This window comes from Calliphora vicina, chromosome 4, assembly GCF_958450345.1.
Source record: "Calliphora vicina chromosome 4, idCalVici1.1, whole genome shotgun sequence".
Lineage (NCBI taxonomy): Eukaryota > Metazoa > Arthropoda > Insecta > Diptera > Calliphoridae > Calliphora > Calliphora vicina.
In genome coordinates, this window is record NC_088783.1 from 6,872,931 (window position 1) to 6,894,193 (window position 21,263).

Genomic DNA, 21,263 nt, shown 5'->3' on the forward strand with positions numbered 1-21,263 from the left:
TACCCTCGTCAAGAGGGTGGCCCTCATGAGCCACATAAAAATGTTGACTCGGATGTTGTGAAAAGTCTGCCAGTAAATAAGTTTCATAATCCATCACACAACAATTTGTTTGCTCGTTGTTATGCTTCTAAATTACGATCTGTAACTTTCTGAACTCTATACGACTTCAACCCAGCATTAGCTTTGGCTCAAAATAATCAGAACATTAAACTTTACAAGCTGCTTTGCTGATAGAAGTGTTCGATGCTCTTCGAAAGAGTTGTTCCACTTCTGTTAGACCTTCTTTCTGATTCAGGTTTTCTTTCAATGTTCAAGTCGTCTTCCTTATAATGTTTAATGGCTTTTGCAACAGAGTGACGATGAACCTTCAGATCTTTTGCTATTTGTTTGCTAAAGTTATGCCGCACAAAAAACAAAATTGTCGCCCTGTGTTATAATAATTACTTCAAACACTTAACATAAAATCATTTTTTTATATATTTAAACTTTGAATTAAAAATAAAATTATACTTAGTTAAAAGCAACTATAAATTTGATTAAAATATACAAAACTACATAATACTATTTTTAACTAAGAGTACTTCAATTTACTCTCTTTCTAAATAAAACCCAAAAAAATACTCTTTTATTTCCTCAGATTTTTTGCTCTTTTCAAAACTTACAGAGAACAAAAAGCTTGTTTGTGTTGATTTTTCTCTAAACTCTCGTACTTTACGCAATCATATGGTTGGCAATTCGGGATATTTAAGATAATTTGTGAATGTTTTTTTGATTACCTTCGGGAAAACTGTGGTGTTGTCCTTTTTTACTTTTAGATTAAAATGATTTTTCTACAGAGGTTTTTCGTTACTTTCGTAATTTATTGAAATATAAATTCGTTTATTTAATGTTTATATATTTATTTTTTGTATTATTGTAGAGAAGATAATAAAGTTAATTTTTTTATTTACAAGATAAACATTGTGAAATTCAGTAAAAAAAATATATGTATAATAATACAGACTAAATCGGCTGTTATACGCAGGAATTTTAAGTGTTTCATTTTAATCACAACATCACATGATCGTACCACAAACTTATTTTTGTAAGTTTTATGCAACACTATTCTCAAATTAACTATTAGCCATTGTATTAGATTAGCTAAAAATACATTTTCATTTATCTAAGATTTGGCAATTAAAAAAATATTAGCTATTTTAGAAATATGTATATAATAAAATCGGTTAACTAATCTTAATTTGAGCAATTTTTATTTGTAAAATAATCTTACATTTAGATGGAAGAAGATTTTGAGATCTTAAATGCAAACCCCTCATATTTTAAGATATAAAATATTAATCTAATTCAATCTGTAGTTCATCTTTTATGAAAATTTTGAATAATTTTCCTTAAAAAACATTTTTCATTCCTCTCTCCCCTTTTTTAAACGCAATTGGCATCCCTGTAAAATAAGCGCCACTCACTGTGAATGGTTAGCACAGCTATGTATATCTTTGTACTGGATATACACACACAGTTGCTAAAACAAGTATGTACTAACAAATTAATTAGCACATTCTCTAGGGTTTTTAATGATTTTCAAGTGTTAGTATACTGATATCATCATTACACTTATTTTCAAACACAATGTTAATATTAACTTTATAATTATACAGCTTTTAATAAAACATCTTGAACAAATTTTAAATATTTAATATTATTTTCATCACCTTTAATTTTAGCTCTTTACAATACTTGCAATTTAATAATTATTTTTGGTCCATTTGTTTTACCTATTTCCGTTCTTTTTTCATACAAATTTAATTTAATATTTCTTTTGTTTTGTTGGTTGGTTCGAATTGTAAATATTTAGTAGGGATTTAAGCGAAATTTCTTTTGATCATTTTTCGATAAATGCCATAATAAACAATAACAACAATAAATAATCCCATAAAATAATAAATAAGAAATCTGAAATAAATATTTATTTTTTCTTTATTCGAGTCAGAAAACAAACGCCCATAATTTTCTACATCTGATAAGCAAAAAGCTTTACGCGAAATAAATAAATAAAAATCGATAAAAAAATATATATAATATAAAATGTTAAATAAAAAGAAATTCGCAATATATTTTTTAATGTGCAAAAAAAAAGGAGGTCAGAGCAAAATTTATTTAAATAAATTTGTATAGTATGTTTGTTTTTGTTGATTTTCAGCAAAGAAAAATGTTTTCACAATTTGTTTATAAAACGGCATAATGTTTGGAATTTCAATTGATTCAAGGGTTTTCTGAAAACTTCTTTCAGTTCGAACAGGTTCCTGCTTTTGAAAAAAAATCATAACTAATTTATTAAACGTGTGATTACATCCATCATGTGTCAAATATCTATGATATACACTGCAATTACGCACCTTTTTTTTTGAGTTATAAAAACGTGTAATTCTAAATTTATATTAAATTTTTACTTGTTTGTTATGCTTACGTTAATTTCATTATTCTTTAATTAACATTAGTTTGTGGTATATGAAAATTGTAACAAATTTTTATTATTTTTTTTTATAAAAATAGAACTTTTTAACACCACTAGCTGCTAGATTCTATTCTACAGCTTATGGGTTTAATTATCATTTATAAACTTTTAAGTTAAACTTAATAAGAGTAATAATTTAGACCTTGGGATTGATTTTATTTTATAGTTCTGATTGTATTTGGTGTGATTTCATTTCAGGCCCCACTATAACTTATGTGTATCTGACGTACATTTAACATAATATTATTGAAAGCCCACGCACGCACTATACACATGATAATTTATTTTCTTTTTGTGTTCATTTTTTTCTTTTACGTTTTAAAACATAAAATTCCGAAGAGGATATTAAATTTTTATGGCACTTAAAATCGTGAAAATTATATGTTGTTAACAATTTGTGTTAAAACATATTCGTGATTTAAATTGCCAACAATTTTAAGTTAAAAGGTGTAATGCGTTGTATAAAAGTTGTTTTGATTTTTAGAAAAAAAGTCAACAATATGTTATGTTATGTTATTACAAACATTTTAAATAAATAATAAATTGTTTCAAACAAAATTGTTTTGTTTGTACGTTCGAGGGCATCCTTAATAAGTGACATCCCTTTTTCAACTGCAACTCATACTAAATTGATGACTTACATAAACACTCATTTGAAATTGACGTCCCTACAGTGTTGCCAAAACAAGCAAGTAGCGGTAAATTAATAAATATTCATTACTTAAAAGTGTTTAAATTATTTTGCTTTGTTTTTGTCTATAAAAAATAGAAAATATTTAATTTTAAACATATTTATATGAATTGCCGACGGAAAAAAATGTTTGCGTGATGCACGAGACTTAATTTCAAAAAAATTTTTTTTTTTCATAAATTATTAAATTTAAAATGCCTGCAAAAAATAATAAACACATGTTCAAATGCTTAATTTTGTTATAAATAAAATATTATTTTTAAAACAAATAAAATAATAACAAAACAAAAATATGTTTATAATGTTATTTTTAGTTGACGTCAGTTGGCAAAATATTTTATAAAATATTTGTTTTGTAAATTTTTTATAAAATAAACTATTTCTTCTTGTTTTTATAAACAAATTTAAAAAAATATCTAAAATCATTTATACTCTTCTAATTTAAGTTTGTTTATACTAAATAAAAAACAAAAGAATTGACTTAAATTAAAAATAATAAAAAAAGAAGAAAATAAAAACATTGATATTTTAGTAAGAACATTTTAATAACAATGATATTAAATTATTATACATACTATATGTATAAAAAAATAATAATATTTAATATCAAGAAACCAGACAAATAAAAATTTAAATATATTATTTTTTATACAATTAAAATCCTGCTTGCTCTTCTTATCAAAAATAAATTGAGTTAAATTGAAAAAAAAGAACTGATTATACAATTGTAATGAAACATTATAAAACACCCTTTCTGCCTAAAAAAAATCTATAAATAATGCTGCTTTAAAGCAGACAATTCTTATCACGAAATTCTAGTATAGTTTTAAAATTTATATAAAAAAAAATGATGCAAAATTAATAAACATTTAATTCATCAGCAAACATACATACAATATGTATGTATAAACTTTTAAAAATTTAGCAAGTAATGTTTTGTGAAGATTATTTTTGAAAAGGAAATACATACAACATATTAAGCGGTTTAAACCGCTTTAATACTAACCTTGCAAAGGTTAAAATAAATAAAAAATTATATAAAATCCACTGAAATTTATTAAATTGTTTCTATGTTTTCTCAGAGCTTTTTATTTGTTATTATTTTCTTTCTAAAGCACACTTATTTAATTACTTTTTTTTTGAATGGTTGTTTATTTTCATGGAATCTATTTTCAAATTAAAATTTTATCAATTTTTTAATCTACTACTCGAAATCCTTCAAAAATGTATGTTAATATTTTTCATTTTATTTTATTTCATTATTATTTATTATTATTTTTTTGTTTCTAATCACTCTGAGCCATTTATGACATCAAATTTATAAGTGGCACGTGTCGTGTGACAACTAGAAAAAAACAAACAAACATTAGTACTCAAAATGTGTGTAGTAAGTACATCAATAAAATTATTCAAACAATAATAAACTAATAATTACACATTCATTAATTTTTGTTTTTAATAATTTACATTAATTATAAATTGATGTGTATTTTAGTGATTGAAATAAAAAATATGACCTAATTTAGTGTTATTTTATCCAAAAAAACTTAAAAATGTCCAATAGAAAATGTCATGGTTTCGAATTGCAGAAATCCCATTGTATAAAATGAAAAAAAAAAATAATTTTTTCCTCAATTAGCTTTCAATAGTTGCCATCATTGTAGATGGCAACACTACAATGTAGTGGCTACCAAGTCCTATTAATAACCCCCTGTCTATACCTGATAAATTTTTATCATGATAAATGTCAAAATGGTTGTCAAGATATAAAATTATCGGGTATAGTCTCTATTTATTAGTATTATTGCTTCGTTATGACAAAATTGTTAGTGCTTTTGCACAGATAACTTTGTCTTGACAACAAACGTCATTATTTGTTATGATAAATAACTGTCAAGTATAGACAGGGGGTAAGGTCAATCAATGTAACTAATCACATGATAGTTTTTTTGCTCCTTTGTGTTTACATACTGTGCTGGTCAACATTTTTGTTTATGTCGGCTGTAGCTGTCAAAGTCAGCCTTTTGTTTTTGTAGCTTTTAATTTTGTTATGATATTCGCAACAACAAAGTTTAGTGTAGTGTTGCCCAGAGCTTATTAAGGTGGCAGCCATGTTTCAACTAAAACACAGAGTTGCAAAATTTCGTACTATTATAATGGTAATGCATCATTATTGGAAAAAATGTTATTAAATTTAGCAAAAAATGGTTTTTTCTTCTAAAATCTTGTAAAATATGCAAACATTGCCCTGTTAATAACTGATATTTTTGCATTTTATAGAGGCAATGATATTATCATTTTATGTAATTTGTAATTGTAGATTCCGATGAATATTTGGTTTCGGTTTAGGCCAAAAATCAATCAAAAAATCAATATTCAATCAAATTTGGACGTATATCGACATTTTTATTATGAAATTTTAAAGAATAAATAAGTTTTGAATACAATTAATAGAACACGAAAACGTATTTGTTATTGTGAAATGTCTAAGCATCTTGTAAAAACTGTTTCTCAAAAAAAACTATCTAGATCAAGATGAAAAAACAATACACAATGTAAGGACACCTAAAAATTAGTTGAAACATGCTCCAAAATTAAAATAACTAATTTTATAATGAAAATTCTTTTTGTTTAGCATTTTTTGTCCCAATATTGGTATGGTTCGGTTCAGTTTCGACCTTAAAAAAGCGGTTACAGTCATAAAACATTTATATTTACCAAATATGGTGTTTATAAGAAATGGCGCCTGCCAAATAGATAAAATATTATTAGTATTGAGTTGTTTTAAATATAATTATTGTATATTTAATTAATTTAGGTTTTCCGTCAAAGGGTGTGACACCACAGCCATAAAAAATTTTGATAAACTTCACTATCAATTCGATTTATTCAGTATTGGGATGGTCAAAATGGGTTAAAACAATTTATGGTTTATTCATTAATTCAACAAAAAGAAAGTTATCAACTTCTATGATTGCAATCTAAAAATGACAATATAAGAGGATGATAGCAGCAGTATGATAACAATAATATCAAAAATGTATTGTTTTATTTAAAAATATTTCAATAAAGGTATAAGGTATAGAAAAAGGAAATCAAAAATTTCAACGATGATATTAGCATCACAATTAATTGAGTTCAAAGTTCAAGTTAAAAAAAATAAAAACTCATTCATAAGTATAAAACAATTATGCAAATTTGCTTTTCTTTAATTTTGTGTCTGAACATTGATAGTCTGAACAACATGAACCGTTGTCGAAATTATTATTATTTGAATTATTTTTTAAAATTTTATTCATAATTCCAGTCAGACCCTAAAAATTGATGATTTGACTCATAGATTATTACAGATATGCAACAAATGACAGATGTTTTGATATCGAAATGTATAGTTATTTTGGCGTTAATTCATTAAGTACAATTTCAGAGTATTTAGAACTAATTTGTGGAAACAGTATTCCGGGGTGACATTTGTATGGGCTTAGGAGAAATCATGGGCTGGTATTGCCCATTTTCAATACAAACCGTATTAACTAAGGGTATTTGTGGATTGAAGGACATAGCTAGATCGTCTTAGAATCTTATGAGGTACCTTAAAGTTTTGGTTCTACGACCAATATTTCGATATGTACCAAACGGAATGACAAAATCAAAATACCTGCCATTTACAATGAATTTTGTTTTCGACTTTATTATAAGAGAATTTAATAATTTACATATATGTATATTAAACAAGATCATTGGACTGGATCCAGCTACTGTCAAAAATTCAACAATTAAAATTCCATATTTTTTGCGGTGTAAAAAACATTATCATTATTAACTTTTGCCAATTATCATCTCTGCTTTTCGCACTCAATTTCACACACAGAAATGTTGCTGTTGTACGTTCGTTTGCTCGTTCTGAAAGATAAATGAGTAGCAACAACAACAAATAAAATTGTTGCTGATATTTAGAACGTTCAAGCAAACATTCAATTCACTTACAATCATAAGTAGAATGTGACAATCACAGCTTGTCAGTAGGGTTTTTAATTTCCCGACCATTTTTGATTACTGGGAATCGGACAATTTTTTTTGGGGAATTTCCGAAATATATAATTGGTGAATTCACAATTCACTGCTATCATGTCATATTGTCATAATGTCCTAATATTTCACAATGGCAAAAAATTCCCTAAAATAATAGTACTCTGTATGGTATGTTTATTGTGTTATCGTAACCAACCAGCAGAAACCTGCGCCGAACGCCAAAGAGTCGGTTAAGCCGAGCCGCCGATTCGTGAAATATTAGGACAATATGACATGATAAGATACCTAGTGAATTCACCAAATATAAATTCAAAATTCATATAAAAACTTAAGGGTTTATTCATAATAAATTTTTAAAATTATCTAAGGTTTATTAAACCATATTTGTATGGAAATTTTGTTTTATAAACATTTCGACTTTTTAGCACTTTGAAATTTGCAAAATTTTTATTTAGCGAAGTCTATTATTGCCGTGAAAATAAGCGAAAAACTGCAAAAAATACCTTTTCACATTTTTGGGTGAGAAATTTAGCATTCCAACTTCGTTTCTATGTATTTTCATCAGTTTTAAATTCTCGGGATTTCCGACAAAAAATCCCGGGAATCGGGTAATGAAAAATTGGTAAAATTCCCGGGATAAAAACCCTACTCCTCAGTGAATGATTGAATGTGTGTATGTTTGCGTCTGTGCTTTTGCATTTTTTGTTGTTGTTGTTTTCAACACAAATCTATCGTAATAGAGACGATAAGTGAGTGGACTAGTTGCTCTACAGCAACAACAGCAATAATAATAACAACGAGACCACTATGACAATATTAATATGGATGGTGTTTGTTGTCGTAGTCATACATTCTGCCAACCAGCCAGCCAGTCAGTCATTCATTCAGTCAGTCGTCAATCTATTGTGTTGTAGTAGCAATTGTTGTTGCCATCTGATTTTATTTTTTTGTTGTAGTTGTTTGCTTTTGAATACGATGTTCTGTTCGCGACCAATGAATGCATGCTGCTACTTACATACGTTCGTAAAATACACATATTGTTGTTGTAAATGTCTGATATTTTACTGATTTTTGTTGTTGTAGATGTTGCTGTTTTTTTTTGTATTATTATTATGAGAGGGCGTTGGACTTTTGGCTTTATCTGCAGCTTCAGCTATTGACTACAAAAGTTTTATTTTTTCCTTGAGGGTAAATTTAAATCATGCGTCAAATATACAAAAAAGAAAAAGATGAAAAATGTTAAAGAAGAAAACGAAATGAATTGAAAACGCTGAAAATGACAACACTAAATCGGTCGGTCGGCCATTGGTTGTTCAAAACGCATTCACAATGAGTTCAATTTTTGAAATTGATTTAAATTTAATTGTATTTGAGTTTGAAAACTATTCATTTGTTTGTCATTGTTATTATGCTGTTCTACTTTTTTTTGTTATTTATATTAATGTATGAATTTTTGTTGTTGTTGTTTTTTCTAATTGCAGGTATGCGTACCACTATGTCTACCATGTCCACAATGAGCCCGCGTATACATCGTAAAGGTTTTCGAACCCCTTCAAAAAGACATCCAGGCAAAGCTTTTCCCGGCAAATTGCATTCAGTATCAAGGGTAAGTTTAAATTAACTACATAGGTACTTATAAGTAATTAAACATATTATTAAATTGCTAAACATTTATATTAATTTAATGACCTATGAATGTCAAGGCTATGATTATGATTAGAGAGTTTTAATTGATTTCATAGTTTAATTTTTAAAAGTGTTCTATAACTATTAAGGGCAATAAAAATGGCAACTATGTTTTTTGGAACTACATATTTTATAACAATATACAGTGATTGACAATATAATGGAAATTTTTTTTAAAAAACTATGGCCCATAATCATAGTCAGAAATAAAGTATATTTTAAGAGAAATAAAGTCGTCTTTACTTAAGAGTGGACTTTAGGTCTACCATAGACAAGATAAAATATACTTTTGACGTTAAGGTAGACTGTAAATATAAAACCAGCTGAAGCTGTTATTACCTCATTTAACAACAGCATCAGATGTTCTTCCTCAAGTAAAAAAGTTCGACAACAAGTCAAAAATGTTTGTGTTACAAGATATTGGCAGAGATTTTGCAATTATTAAACAGTTATCAATGAAATTAGAACCAAAATATCCTTATTATGATATTATTCTTTTTTTTTGCATTTTTCCGCCACAATTTGCTTTTTTTCTTTAGATTTCGCTGTTACTTTTATTGTTTACATTTTTTGTTTTTTTTTCTATGACAGCTGTTCAGCGGTGCCACTTGTCTACATTTTTTTGTATATTGTATGAAAACATTTTCTACATTTGAGGTGGCACCCAGTTAAAGTCGGTTCAATTTAAAACACATTTTAATTTTGACTATAGTGGCAAAATAATTAAAAGCAGGTTTTTATTTTAAAGTTGTTTCTAAAAAGAACCGACTTTAGTGTTTGACTATTATTATGGGCCTATATTCCTTAATTTCAGTTTTCAAAAACATGACATTTTCCAAATTTTTAAGATAAATTTAAAATTACGTTTTTAAACATGCAAGTTTAACAAAAAATGGTTATACTTCTGCTAAACAATGAAAAGAAGAAGGAAGACTAAAACAAAAATAATATTTTATATTATTACTGTTATTTCCGTAGGACACTCCCGTGTGATACTACAACAGATGTTTTAAACTTTTTGACTGTGAATTCAGCACCAATGTAAATAACACATATTTTGGTCATTGCCACAAATTGTTCGCGATGAGGACATAATGATAAAATCAACTTATTTATAGAAATTTACATTTAAGATTAAGAAACTGGCACACGGTAGGACTTTAATCAACAGATTACACTTATACGCTAAATGGTACTTCTACATTTATTACATTTTTTAGCTCGATCTCGGTCGGACATCCCAGGATTATTTTCAATCGAAATTAATTTATTCTTCTTTAAAGTTGGATTCTTGACATAACTTTTTTCACTTGTGGTCTTGTAACGATTTATAATACTATAGATTTAGGAATTTTAAGAAGTTTTGGAATTTTACAACCACTATATGTTGGATTTTTTAAGAAAGTGTGCAAAATTTGTTCACATCTATTTTGTTCCATCGCGTCTGTACTAAAGAATCTTAAACTTAAGGTAGTATCACACGATTGCCGCAATGCACCAATTTAGTGGCAATAATTGTCGCATTCCAGTCACACGATTGTTCTAGTTTGCGGCAACTCAGAGAAACAGCTGTTGTGCTAGATGTTAAATTTTGTTTTGTTTACATATGTAAATGTAAAAAATCTAATTGTGAAAAAATTATTTGTTAAATAAAAAAAGAAAATTGTGTCGGCCTTAATTATCGTATAAAAAAATTAATAAAGAAATGTTAAAAGGTTGCAATTGATTGGGCCAAATAAGCACAATATTGTTGTGGTTTGACATATGAGTTGTGAAATCACACGATTTACGTATAAAATAGACCAATAATTGGTGCATTGCGGCAATTGTGTGATCCTACCTTTACAAACTTCATATTTATAACGAATAATGGGATATGTCTTGAACATAACATATGAAAAGAGTTGTGGATTTTATTCACCAGATGCCCTGTAATAATGTATTTCTTTAGTAGAGTTATAAGTTGTATGAAATTTACTTCTCTTCTTTTTGTAGAATGTCATTCACTATAAATTGATATGAAATTCGGAAGTGGATTTTGAATTTTCCAGTCTGATTTTTCCATTAAAGTCCGTTATGAAATCAAGCATCTATGTGTGAACATATCAGTTCCCAGTGAATAACAATAAAAAGAAAAAGCATCACAATACAATGTATTCAGGGTTGTGTAATGCTACAACACAAATAATAATAATAATAATAATAGTTGTATATTTCTGTAATTTTTTCCACTCCACAATCCAAAATTATATCATCATATATTATTCGCTTGCCTCGCTTGATGATAACTACATATTACACTGTTAGTCTGGGTTTAAATTGTTTTATATGACTAACGTCGCTTTCAATTAGAATTAAATATCGTAAATAAATTAAAAACTAATTTAATATTGATTGTTATTACAATAAAATTGCTTTAAAATTCCTGCAATTAACCCCGGCAAAATTGAAACTAGCCGTTTAAGGTTAGTTACATGATTAGATGGAAATCTTTTTTCCCATATAAACACTGTATTCATTAAAAGTTAAATAAATAATAATAATAACAATAAATACTAAAATCGTTATAATAAAGTTTTAATAGGTCAACAGGTTTCTTCTCGCACAAACGATAGAATAGAAATTGTTCGACTTAATTGTAGAGTTTAAGTGGATTTTTTTAAAGTTAATATTGTATAAAACTGTGGCAATTTTTAATGTTTGTCTCATTACAGATCGGTCCGGGCAAAATGGTGCCTGGTAAACGTTTTCCCATACGACCACATCCACCACCCTGTGATAATTCAAATGATAGTGGTTTCGGTTTCGATCAACATGTTGAAGTCCAACAACAACAACAACAGCAGCAGCAACATAGCCAGCATCAACAGCAACAACAAACCAGTAGCCCCAATTCAAGTACAAATTTATCAACCTCCTCCTCCTCCTCCATGCATCATCACAGTCATCATCATAATAACAGTCATCATCAGCAACAGAGTTCAATGCAAAACAGTCCAACATCACTGAACAATAATACATCATCGTCGTCGTCTTCGGCCACAAGTCTACAACATTCACCTCAACAACATTTGATCAGAGCCATACCTGCCTCAAGGTGAGTTTCATTTCAATTGATTCAGTTTATTTATTGTTATTAGTTTTATTATAATTTACATTTTCAATTCAAACCAATCTACACATATAAATTTCCAATTGAACTTACATATTTGATATTTTTCTCAAATTTAATTCAAGAAATTTCGAATTTTTTCTCAATTTCAATTGCAAATAATGTGTAGTTTAAAATTCTATTTAGTTTTATTTTTTCTATCATTTTAGTTTAAACAAAATATTTTCCCATTACTTTTTTTTTTATTTTGGTATCAAATTATTTATTCATGCTCATTGTTACTTATTTTTTCTTTCAAATTAAAATGTATTTTTAGTTTCTTTATTTTTTTTTGGTTATTTGCTTTTTATTGTGGCAAATTTTTTTACTTAATTATTTGTATAAATAAGTTTTTTCTTTTTTAAATTTTCCTAGAAAAATTGAGAAAAAATTGCTCGATGTGTTAAGGTCTTGTGTACCTCAACTACTTAACACTTTTCACACTTTTTTTTAAATAATTTTTGTAAATAATTTACAGTATCTTTTTTTGGGGCCACTTAACGTTTGCTTTAGTTTTATGAAGTCTAAAAATGCCAAAGATTGGTAGGAGAATAAAAATGTGACGTCTTTTTTTTTTTGCGTTGTTAGGGAGTTATGTTAATGTTAATGGCTGGGTTGAAAGCTAGACATAAATATGTCTTAGAGTAATGATTATGTTTAAGTTTATATTCATGATAATATGAATTTGTCAAGTGCTATCTTTATATTTCCTGACTAACTCAATCAATTGGAGTTTGATTAGTTATGAATATGCCTATGACGAAGCACAGTTATGACTATTTATTTCTTTGAATTTGGCACGTGTTTACCTACGTCATGTTATGATATCAATTTCAAATGTTTACTATCTTTTAATTATTAAATTTCTTATAATAATTTAAAATGTTATCATATTATGTGCAATAGCAAGCAAATATTTAGAATTGCAAAAACTTTTGATTGACTTTTTATATTTGAATTGAAAATGAAATACGAGTACCACAAATTATACAGATATGAATCAGCTGATTTCAATAGAAAAATAACAAAAGAAAATTTCAAATGGTTGTGTTTTGAAGAGGGGGACAAATATATTTCATATTCGTTGCCTATTGAAAATTTTATTTTTTCTCTCGCTCTGCAAATCACAACCATTGAAAACTTTTTTGACAACTGTCATTTGTTGCATATCTGTAATAATCTGTTAGGAGTACATTCAAGTATTTTGGAAAATTTAAAGTCGAAATTTAACCTGCAAATGGCTCAGTTTGCAATGTTGTATTTTTATTGCCATAATTTTAGTAAAACTTCAAAAAATACATTGACAATAGTTGACAATACAATGGAAACTTTTCCAAATATTCAATTTCATTAATGTTTATATTTACTTATTGTATTGTACGTTCTCCTACGCAATCAAGCGATTTAAGCGGAGAAAAATCTCTTCGACTTAAAATAAATCACAATTAAGTAATTTGCGTAAAATATGTATGTAAAATCTTGTAAACAAACACAATTGGTCAATTCACAAGGTCTCTTATCATGTCATATTGTCATAATGTCCTAATATTTCACAATGGTTTTTATTGTTTTTCAAGCTAAAAATGTCCTAAAATAATACTACTCTGTATGCTATGTTTATTGTGTTATCGTAACCTACCAGCAGATACCTGCGCCGAATGCCTAAGAGTCGGTTAAGCCGTCGAGTCGAGTTGAGATATATTAGGACATTATGACAATATGACTGATAAGAGACCTTGTGAATTGACCAAATGTTACCGGACTGAATACAACATAATCAGGCCTGTCGCACATTTCGTTCGGAATGGTTTCAATTCCTTAGTTTTTATTCTGATCGATTTCGTTTTAGGTTCTTCACATTCCGTGTAATTTATTAATTCAAAAAATATTAAATAATTCTGTATTTCTGGTTTTAATTTGATAGCGTTTTTTGAAAATTTATGTTTTTGGTCAAGAAATTGATTAAAATTTTAAGAAAAACAAATAATTACAAAATAATATCAATTCCACTTTGAAAACTGTAATTGGTTTAATTCCGAAAGAAATTTTCGTTTTAATTTTTGTGAATAAGTAAATTACTGAATTAATTCCACTTTCGATCGGAATGGAATTCTGTGACAGGCCTGAAAATTTTTCAAAATTTAGCAAATTTGACAAGCCAATCCAACTATCAGCATTTTTGACAGATCTAACGAAAAAATCTAATTAATTCATCAATTCTGAGCATTAATTTAAGAAAATCTAACAAAAACTAAAACAAAATTTCGATAAAACTTCGCTAACATTAGTAACAAACATGAGCAACGAAATGTTATCAATTATATAATTATGTTTGTATTTCATACAACCAGTCTGATTAATTTTCTATGTTTACAAGATTCTTTAAATAATATCGATCATTTTATATGCACACTAAGTGTTTTCTTTATATTTTTTTATCGATAATTTTCAAATTATACATTAAGAAACTTGCCAAAAACTGTTAAATGAAATTGCTTTCTTGTCAATTCTCTTAAAATTTCATTTAATCATTTAAACATTTTATATCAAAAAAAAAAAGAACGAACGAACGAATGAAAACACAAAATATAAATAAAACCTCTCAAGGTGATTTAACATTTAATGAAATATAGTACTAAACTATACAACAAATATAAATATAAGTAGGAGAGACTATGAAAGAAAATAAATAAAAATAAAATACGTTGACTCTAATATACAAATAAAATAAACAATATCTAATCTAAATAAATACTAGTTGAAATATAAGACACGTGTCGTTCAACTAAAGAAAACAAAACTATATGAAAGAAAACTGTAATTTTGTTTTCAACATAAAAAACTAATTTATAACAAATTATGAGAGAAATTATAAAACACTTTTAAAGTAAAATATTGCAGAGGAAAACTTAATAATTAATTTGTCTGTCATGTCACCAAGAACATGAACACTAATTGTTTTTTTTTCTTGTAAATGTCAACAGAAATAATACAATACATGAAAAGTAATTGTGCAAAAAAATAGTACATAATAATTTGTTGTGTTTTTTTGTGGAATTTTGTTTTGATTTTCACTTTGACACCAAACTACAAAAAAAAAATAAGTTCAAAATCGCTAATTTGACGGAAAATCGCTTCTGTCGGTTATGGTGGATTGTTGGGTTTTGTTAATTGTTGTTGACTACTTCACATTCAATAGTAACATATTTATCCCAATTTTCTCAATCTCTCAATTTTTGTATGAGAACTGTCAAAATATCGTCACGATAAAAAATAGCAAGAAATTCAGAAAATTGCGGTCAAAGTAGCATACGTAATTTATTATTTTTTTGTAATTTTTTTATTTTAACTCAATTTTGTGCATATTATGTATGTATATGAAAGTTTTTGTTCAAAACTTGTTGATGTTTACAAGAAATTATTGACATTTTATTTCTGTCAAAATAACCAACGAATTAGAGAGCTGTGGCCTCTGTGACCTCTATATAGTGGTCAATCTCTAGAATTTAGGCTACCTTTAGGATGTACTGAACTAGGAATAACTGGACAGTTATATATATGTAGACCCGAACCACATGCGGAACATAAGTTAGGGACGCCACGATCTATGCGGTATTAGACGGTAATAATCCAGTTGTTATGCCGGAACGACTCTAGTTTTCCATGACAGAATCTTCTGGGTATCTACTGTTGGAGGTGACCGACTTCCAAGTACGACATTCGTACAGAATTCTTGGTGTCTCTATGAATGCCATTCAAATCTGTCAAGAACGAGCAGTTTTGTATGACTTTTAGGTTAGGTTAGGTTTCCAGGCAGCCACGAAATGAAGAAAAGAAGAGCAGAAAAAGGAGGGACAGATAGAAGTGAAAAGAGAGAAGGAGAAGATTGAAAAAGTTAAGAAGGAGATGTCCGAAGAAAGAGAGAGGGAGGAGATTTTTAAAAGTTGCGTGCCAATGAGTCAGCGGTTATTAGGTTACTCTAAAGAGATCCCCATATCTGGTCTTTATAACCAATTACTACTCCTTATAAAGGCATTAATGCCCTCAAGCCTCTTATTTGAGAGCTCAGAAAGACTATTTAGGGAATGATGTCCCAGAAACCTTAGGCGTAGATCTCCTAATGCCGGACAGCGACAAAGAAGATGAAAAATAGTCTCATCCTCCTCCTCGTTTTGACAACTTCTTCAGAAGTCGTGGTATGGCAAGCTAAGTCTCCTAGCGTGGTTACCAAAGGTGCAGTGTCCGGTTATTACCGCCACTACACCACTCAATTGTGAGCGTGTAAAGCCAAGAAGATATATTGTTCGTCCCCTATTCAGTTGGGGCCATATCGTTCTGGTTATAGTGCATGTGGGTTCACAACCCCATCTTGTCTGAGCGAACTCATAGTAGAAGTTATTAATTTGTAGCTTGCATTTGGATAACGGAATCTCACATAGAAAATCTATGTCTCCGTCAGGTAACAGTTGCCCGTAGTATCTCCGTGACCCCGTACACACTTGGGTACGACTGTTGAATGTCTCGCCATCCTGTTTAAGGATGCCCGGCATTCCTTTACTAAATTAGATGTTGTGTACACACCTGTTAGAGATTTTATTGCGCCCTGTTCCAAAGTAAAGCTTATCCTAGAGATAGCGTTCTGCATCGTTTGAAATAAATAGTAGTCGGACTATATGACGAGTGAGGTAAAACTTCCCAACCACTTCATTCTAAATAGTTTTAACATGTGCGCGAGCGTTGGCTTGATGGAATATTACGGTTTCATGTCTGTCCGCATATTTTGGGCGTTTGCGGCCAATGCTCGCTTCAAACGTTCGGTACAGGTATTGGTTTGGCCAGATTTCAGCAGCTCAATACAGAGTATTACCTTAGCCATGGATATTTGGCTTTGGTGTCTTTCAAGGTCTCTCAGCTTCAAATCTTATTGTACTCAATTTCCCTGCTTTTGGATGAATCCTGCTGCTTGCAAACGTTTTGAAATTGCTGCTTGAGTAGCTCCCAATGAGTTTGACAACATGGAGTAATGCCTCCAATTTTTGGTCTTCAAATTTTTTTGGCTGGCCTGGGCGATCTTCGTCTTCCGTGTCAAAATCACCACTTCTTAACCGCACAAACCATCTCTGGCACGTTGAAACCAATGGAACACATTCACCATAAGCTGCGGTGAGCAATATCGGATGATAGAGGGAGTAGAGTTTGAGGATATTTGATTTGAAATACTTCAGGAGGAAGAACGAATTTTCCCTATAATGTGTTGTGCGATCCACTGTCCAGTCGACATCGAATTGATGAGACCTTGCCAAAGAACGTGTGTTGCGTAAATAACTACGGGTTTCGGGAACAAGTTTCCTAATTTCAGCAGAGCACATAACTTTTCCTTTAAGTGTATGTAAAATGTGAAATTTATGTTCGCATGAAATATCCATTTTCCTCGAAGGGAAAATTGCTATCTTCATATTCCCATGAACTTTTCATTCACAATAGTAGATTTTGTTCGTAACAGCTGTTTATTGTTTACAAAATTCGATCTTAAACAGGCCTGTCACACATTTTGTTCGGAATTTGTTTTAGTTTCTTCAGATACCGTGTAATTTATTAATTCCAAAAATATTTAATAATTCTATATTTCTGATTTAAATTTGAAACAAAAGGAAAGCTTTTTGTGCAGAAATTGATTAAAAATGTTAGAAAAACAAATAATTGCAAAGAAATATCAATTCCACTTTCAAAACTATGTCCACTTTCGATCGGAATGGAATTATGTGAACTTATCATTCACAATAGTAGATTTTTTTCGTAACAGCTGTTTATTGTTTACAAAATTCGATCTTAAAATTTCACAACATGTGGAATTTTTTCACGTGAACAAACTTGATGAACGAAAAATGCGAAAAGGGAACATATTTCATTGATTAGTGTTAGGGATGATTATTTGTAGTTCGTGAGTCAACTAAGAATACTTCAATTTGTCCAGTTGTTAATTACGTTTAACTAAATGTTTCCATATAATTACTTGCCTTTAATAATACCCAACAGAATCGCCTTAACAATTTCGAATATTTAGGCATTCTGAAACAGGAAATGTTTTTTTCTCTCTCATAAATGTCAAACTTATTCATACACTAACCCGTCTGTCAAAACTGGTGAAAAGAATAAATTTAAACAAAGAAACAACAACAAAAAAATCAAAGCAATTTCAAATTTAAAATGCAAAACATCTATTATAGGTCTTTGCCATTTGTAAATTTTCAAAATAAAAACAAGACAGCCAGAAACCGAGAGACCAAGAGAGGCGCAAGAAGAAACCACAAAATACATAAATGACAACTTAAACAATTTAATTTTAAAAATAAATTCAATAAAACAATTGCTGATTTAGTGAAACACTTACAATTTGCTATTTTTAAATACAAACAAGAAAAAATTCAACAATTTCAATTTAAAACACAATTTTCTACATTTAGCTTTAGAATAGAACATATTTATAAATATACATATGGGTTGTTTTTATGAGGGGTTTGTTTTAATTTCATTTTAAAACACCTTGATTTTGTTTTTTTTGTTTTTAAGTTAATTTGTTTATAATTTGTTGATATAAGTTGTCGTTTTGTGTAAAAATAAATATTAATTGTTGTTTTTTTATGGCTGTTATGTGCAGCAGCAATTAAAAAAAATATGTATTGTGGAGACTCACTGGTTGTTGTTGATTTTATTTCATTTAATATTACATTTTGTTTAAATATTATTACTTTTATTACTATTTTATTATTATGCAAGCCAAGTTTTGTTTACAACATATTACAAAGTACATACATACAGTGGGTGATATTAACAGTGTTTGGGAAACAGAAATACATAGTAAATTTTTGCTGCAAGTTTTAGATTTTTCAGTTTTTCTTAATATATTAAAAATTCTATTCAACAGAAACTTTCTAAAGAATGTTTTTTCGAACATAAAAAAGTGAATCGTAAACTCGTTTGATAAATCATAACAATTTATTTATTTGGCTTTACTTTACTACTTCCTTATTCTTTTAAAATAAGAAAATTCGTATGTTTTTTTTTTTTATTTAAATCTCTATTATACGAGTATGTATGAAATTAAACACTAAAATTTGTCGCTTCCTTATCTGTGTTTATCTTGGTAGCCATATAATCAGCTGATAACTTTTTATGCCTTCCAGAACTAGCTTAAACATTTTAAAGATAAAAACACAGATTTCTTTCTAAACATTTCTTTGAAATTGGCCGCATACACATTTAAATACATAAATACCTATTTAAATAAGTAAATTGCTGTTTTGTTTTTAACACCCACTGTACCCAGTATGTCTGTCCGTCTGTCTATACGAATATTTATAATAATTTTTAGTTGAATTTGTATTTTTTTTTGCTAAATTAATCTCATACTGATAAGATAAATATAGACAGAGTCGCTTTGTAACAAACAAATTTATACTCTTTATAAAATAGAATAGAATAAAATGAAATAATTTTTTTTTTTTGTTATTTGTTGTCAAACAAATTTTCAAATCATTTTTTCTACTTTATGCATTTTTGCTATAATCTAACCATGACCTACAATAAATTAAATGTTAATTTTTCTTAAGGTGACAATATTTGTTTTATAAAATTGTTTTGCTTGATAAAAACGTTTGTCTAAATATTACAATAATTATTTAAAAATTGTTTATAAAACCCTTTTTGTAAAAAAAAAACACAAGACTGTCGGTTGTTTAGGTGTCTCAACAATTTGTACATAAATACAAAATACGTCATTATAATTTATATAGATTTCTGAGTAGTCTTATAAATTCTACAAAATATAAATAAAGAAAATACTACAAAATAAAAACATTTGCTAAAAGCGTGCCATTTTATTATGAGTGTAATACGGGGATGGAAATGTTATTACAATCGTACTACTTTTTGATAATATGTATATCATGTTGAAAAGTACCGTGGTACTCATGAATAACTAATTTGGTACATATGTTATGTATAACAGTTTTTTCTATAGAAAAATTCGTGTATAACAGTTTTTTCCAAAGACAAATTTGTGTATAACAGTTTTTTCTGTAGAAAAATTAGTGTATAACAGTTTTTTTTCATAGAAATATTTCTGTATTACAGTTTTTCGATAGACAAATTTATGTATGACAGTTTTTCTATAACAAAATTTGTGTATAACAGTTTTTTATATAGAAAAAGTTGAGTATAACAGATTTTCTATAGAAAAATGTGTGTATAATAGTTTTTTCTATAGGCAATTTTAAGTTTAAAAGTTTATCTATAGACAATTTTGGGTATAATAGTTATTTCTTTAGACTAATTTATTTATAACAGTTTCTTCTATAGAACAATTTGTGTATAACAGCTTCTTCTATAGAACAATTTGTTTATAACAGTTTCTCCTATAGACAAAATTGTGTATAACACTTTTTTCTAAAGAAAAATTTGTGTATAACAGTTATTTTCTATTGAAAAATTTGTTTATAACAGTTTCTCCTATGGACAAATTTGTGTATAACAGTTTTTTCTATAGGCAATTTTAAGTACAACAGTTTATAAAAGACAATTTTCAGTATAATAGTTATTTCTATAGACAAATTTGTGTATAATAGATATTTCTATAGACAAATTTGTGTTTAACAGTTACTTCCATAGAAAAAATTGTGTATAACAGTTTTTCCAATAGAAAAAGTTTAGTGTAACAGTTTTTCCTATAGAAAAAGTTCTGTATAACAGTATTTCCTCTGCAAAGAGGTGTGTATAACTGTTTTTCCTATATAAACATTTTTGTAGAACATTTTTTTCTATAGAAAATTTGTGTATAACAGTTTTTTCTATAGACAAAATTTTATATAACACTTTTTTCTAAAGAAAAAGTTGTGTATAACCATTTTTGCTAAAGAAAAATTTCTATATAACACTTTTTTCTAAAGAAAAAGTAGTGTATAACAGTTTTTTCTGTGGATATATTTGTGTATAACAGTTTTTTTTATAGGAAAAATAGTTTATAATATTTTTCTTTAGGCAATTTTAAGTATCACAGTTTATCTATGGACAATTTTGGGTAAAGTAGTTATTTCTATAGATAAATTTTGGATAAAGTATTTATATCTACAGACAAATTTTGTCTGTACACAAATTTGTCTGTAGAAATACTTATACCCTTTTCTTCAATAGAA

At 28.0% G+C, this 21,263-nt stretch overlaps 1 protein-coding gene across 5 annotated transcripts in view; it reads left to right on the forward strand.

Annotated features, from left to right (window-relative positions):
* Positions 1 to 21,263, forward strand: part of NFAT (NFAT nuclear factor) — a 127,337-nt gene that overhangs the window by 85,856 nt on the left and 20,218 nt on the right. For all 5 annotated transcript variants that reach the window (XM_065509920.1, XM_065509922.1, XM_065509917.1 and 2 more), the window contains exons 2-3: positions 8,717 to 8,841; positions 11,636 to 12,018. In XM_065509920.1, coding sequence (XP_065365992.1) covers positions 8,717 to 8,841; positions 11,636 to 12,018 — 508 coding nt within the window. The remainder of the gene's footprint in view (positions 1 to 8,716; positions 8,842 to 11,635; positions 12,019 to 21,263) is intronic.